Below are 3,563 nucleotides of genomic sequence, written 5' to 3'. Positions count from 1 at the left end.
TACTCGCTTATTCGGCGATATTCAAAAATTAATATCTCGTTAAATATTGCGAATTTTGCAAAATGGTAGAGAACTTTTCGATTCAGTTTAGTCCATTCTATCTACCCATGAGCGGTCATACACCTATTCTGAGACACCCTGTATATAAAATATGCACTATGAGTATAGATCAAAGTATTTTTATTTATGAACATTTTTCAAATCAAAATCGCAAAATCCAGTTCTTTAGCAGTTTTTGTATTTTTGTAAGAAATAAGCTAAAAAAGCAAATTATTTTTACAAGAAAATATGTATTTATCCCAAATAAGATACAAATAATAATAAATTTTGAGTCGTTATTCTCTTATCAATCCTTATTGAAATTACATTTTTTTGCATAAACATATTTTTCTAAAATTTTGTATATAAAAAATAATAGAATAAGACATTCGAAAAATGTTTTCCAAGATATTTCAAAGCTTATTGTTAGTAGTAGTAGTAGTAGTAGTAGTAGTTATTGTGCGGGTGGTTTTACAAGAGGCCTAGCGTCACCTAGATCCGTAATGATACCACTGTAACTCCCGCTTGATTTGAGAGGCTCCAAATGACAGTCTCCCCCCGCTGCCCGACACTGAACCCCCGTTCATCCCCTTGTCAGACATCTGTCCTTTTCAGACCAGTGCCAGACACTAGGCTTTGTTTAGCTCCTGCTCTAGACACTAGGCCCCGTTCAACTCCGTGCCGGACGCCAGGTCCATATCACTCCCCGGAACCCCTCTCTACCATTGGATGTTCTAATTTGGCAGGAATACTCTCGGTGGTTTTGCCGTGCCTTACCGAGAGGTGGCGATCGCTTTTCCAGAAATCGTGCTCCGATTTGCGCCGCCAGATGCCGTAGGGCACTGGTCGCGCATTTCAGAGCACCGTAGTTCTAGGTGGTATTGAACCTGGATCCTCGGAACAGTAAAGCTGCCACGCAGCACCTGCGTCACGATCGCCACTTTTTTAAAGCTTTATTCTAGCATATTTTAATGTGAAATATAAAATATCTCGAAAACTATTCATTTTTGGTAATCTTAATATTTTAATATTTTTATACACAGAATAATGAGATAAATTAATTAGTGCAAAGAAAACATATAATTGCTTTTTAAAAAGGTATATAATATTGTAAATATTGTAATTTTTTTGAAAAATAATTAAGTGTTTTTTACACTAATTAAGTTATCTTATTATTCTATGTATGAAAGTATTACATGATTATCAAAAAATGAATAATTTACGAGATATTTATATATTTCATATTATATATGCAAAATATATATATTTTTCATATTATATATGCAAAATATATATGCCAAAATAAAAACAAAAATATTTAAAATATTCTAGATAATATTTTTAAAATATTTAAAATATATTTTGTATAAAATATTTGTTTTACACATTATATCTTAATACTTATTTATACATAGAATATTTAGAAGAATTTATTTATGCAACAAACTTATATATGATTATATCATTTAATTTTTGTCTATACCATTTCTTTGTATCTTCAACGGGACAAATCCTAGAAACTGTCTCAATTGCACCATCTACTTTATACTAGAGTCCTAGAAAACAGAGATGCGGCATTGAAGGGTATGGTCTGATTGGCTGTCTAAATCACATGACAAAGCACCAATCAAATGATCAAAGCGACCATTTTAATTCACTATTGCATCTAATGCATCAAGATACAGCTTTGTAAAGTATGTACATATAAATTATACAGAGAACAATTAAGACAATACAAATTGTTGAAATGCAATAAAAAGCTATTATTATGGTGTATTTTTTTTTTTGCATCAATTGTCATCAGCTTATAAGGTTAGGAGTACTTTGCTGAATTAAAATGGCGGTGGCTATCTAACCTAACTGACGCCGTGTCGCATCTCTGTATTCTAGGACTCTCTTTATACATGTACATGTATTTTTGAAAAGATTAATATTATTTTATTAATTAAGTGCAATGTAAATGTAAATATGATAAAATTATATATTTAAATACTAATTAAAGCAAATTTGTATTTTCGTAGGAGTCATCTTCAAAACAAATTACTCAGCTAAAATCAGAACTTGAAAACACGACGAGTAAATTCATTGTAGCTACAAATGAGTTAGCAAGCCTTCGAATGTCCTTGGAAAAAGAACAATTAAGTAATTCCTCTTTATGTCTGGAACTAACGCATCTACAAAATATTCTTGAGTCTGAACGAGCAGCAATGACAGAGTTGCGAGTTTTTCTCGAAAAGGAAAGAGATGAGAAGGATATTGCCTTGCTAAGGAATGCTCAAATGTCACAAGACATAGAAATTGTAAAACAAGAAAATCGGCAACACAAGATTGAAAACATGGAATTACAGAACAAAATGGAAAATTTGGAGGATGATCTAGCGGGTAAGATGAAAGAAGCAGAACAGGTGATAGTTACGTTAAAAGAATTTGAGCAAAAAGTTATGAAATTAGAAGAAGCTGAACGAACAAGAGAAAAATTGGAAGGAAATGAAAGAATACTGAAGAACAGCTTGTTAGATCTGGAAGAGCAATTAAGCGAAAAGAATAAGGTAAATGATCAACTTTAAGACTACGGTACATGTTAAACATTTAATATTTTTCTGTAAACATTTAGCAAATTAAAATAATATTTAATATATTATCTAAACTATTTATATCAAATATTTATCTAAATAAATAATTCCATTTATATATACAATTCTTTTTAATTTTTTTTCTTTTTCATAGACAATCAAAGTTTTGCAGCAACGTTTAACTGACATGAAGAAAACGCTTCAACGTGAATTAAAGATTCCATCCTCTTCATTAGATAGCGACGTCGACGCTTCTGCTGCTATTCTTAATCTAAGTTCATCCAAAACTGTCACTGCCAGACATAATAATTCCAGAGAGGATGATGTTAATTTTAAATATCTGAAGCATGTTCTTATAAAATTTCTCACTAGCAGAGAATATGAGGTACATATTTATTCTGATATAACTTATATACATAGTGGATTTAAAAAGTTCCGAGACTGAATTTTTTCTGGACCATAGACTTATAAGATAGACTGCCCATTAAAATCGTGAGACCAACATTAGTAAGAGAGGGCAATAGAAATGTCGTTCTTTTCTTGTTTAATGGTGCAGTTGGTGAAAAGAAGGAAAGAGGAGAGAAACAGTCTTCTCCGCATCAACTGCACAATTGAACAAGGATAGGACGACACTTCTATTGCCCTCTCTCACTGATGTTGGTCCGATTTTAATGGAGGCGTGCAGTCTATCTTATAAGTCTGTGTCCGGACTAAGGCTTTGACTGTATAATCACAGTATAACCACAGTATAACCAGTAGGTCCACTCAGCGAAAAACTGAGTCTTCACGCAGGTATCGCCGCGCAACTTTTGTTTTGGGTTGGATCCAATGAAATGTAAGACGATAGGAAGGACTACATACATATGTGCAGACAATTTATAGGCAAATACATCAGAAATTTTCTTTAGTGATCACTCCTACGAATAATTGTTACTAATAAAACATTTTATT

At 32.2% G+C, this 3,563-nt stretch overlaps 1 protein-coding gene across 1 annotated transcript in view; it reads left to right on the top strand.

Moving 5' to 3' along the window:
• LOC105449456 (golgin subfamily A member 1-like) overlaps nucleotides 1–3,057 on the top strand; it is a 15,581-nt gene extending 12,524 nt beyond the window's left edge. The window contains exons 3-4 of the mRNA XM_011688709.1: nucleotides 2,061–2,588; nucleotides 2,767–3,057. Coding sequence (XP_011687011.1) covers nucleotides 2,061–2,588; nucleotides 2,767–3,057 — 819 coding nt within the window. The remainder of the gene's footprint in view (nucleotides 1–2,060; nucleotides 2,589–2,766) is intronic.
• The last annotated feature ends 506 nt before the right edge of the window (nucleotides 3,058–3,563 follow it).

Source organism: Wasmannia auropunctata, unplaced genomic scaffold (assembly GCF_000956235.1).
Source record: "Wasmannia auropunctata unplaced genomic scaffold, wasmannia.A_1.0 LD336076.1, whole genome shotgun sequence".
In the NCBI taxonomy this organism is placed as follows: Eukaryota; Metazoa; Arthropoda; class Insecta; order Hymenoptera; family Formicidae; genus Wasmannia; species Wasmannia auropunctata.
This window is presented reverse-complemented; position numbering and strand designations above follow the sequence as displayed.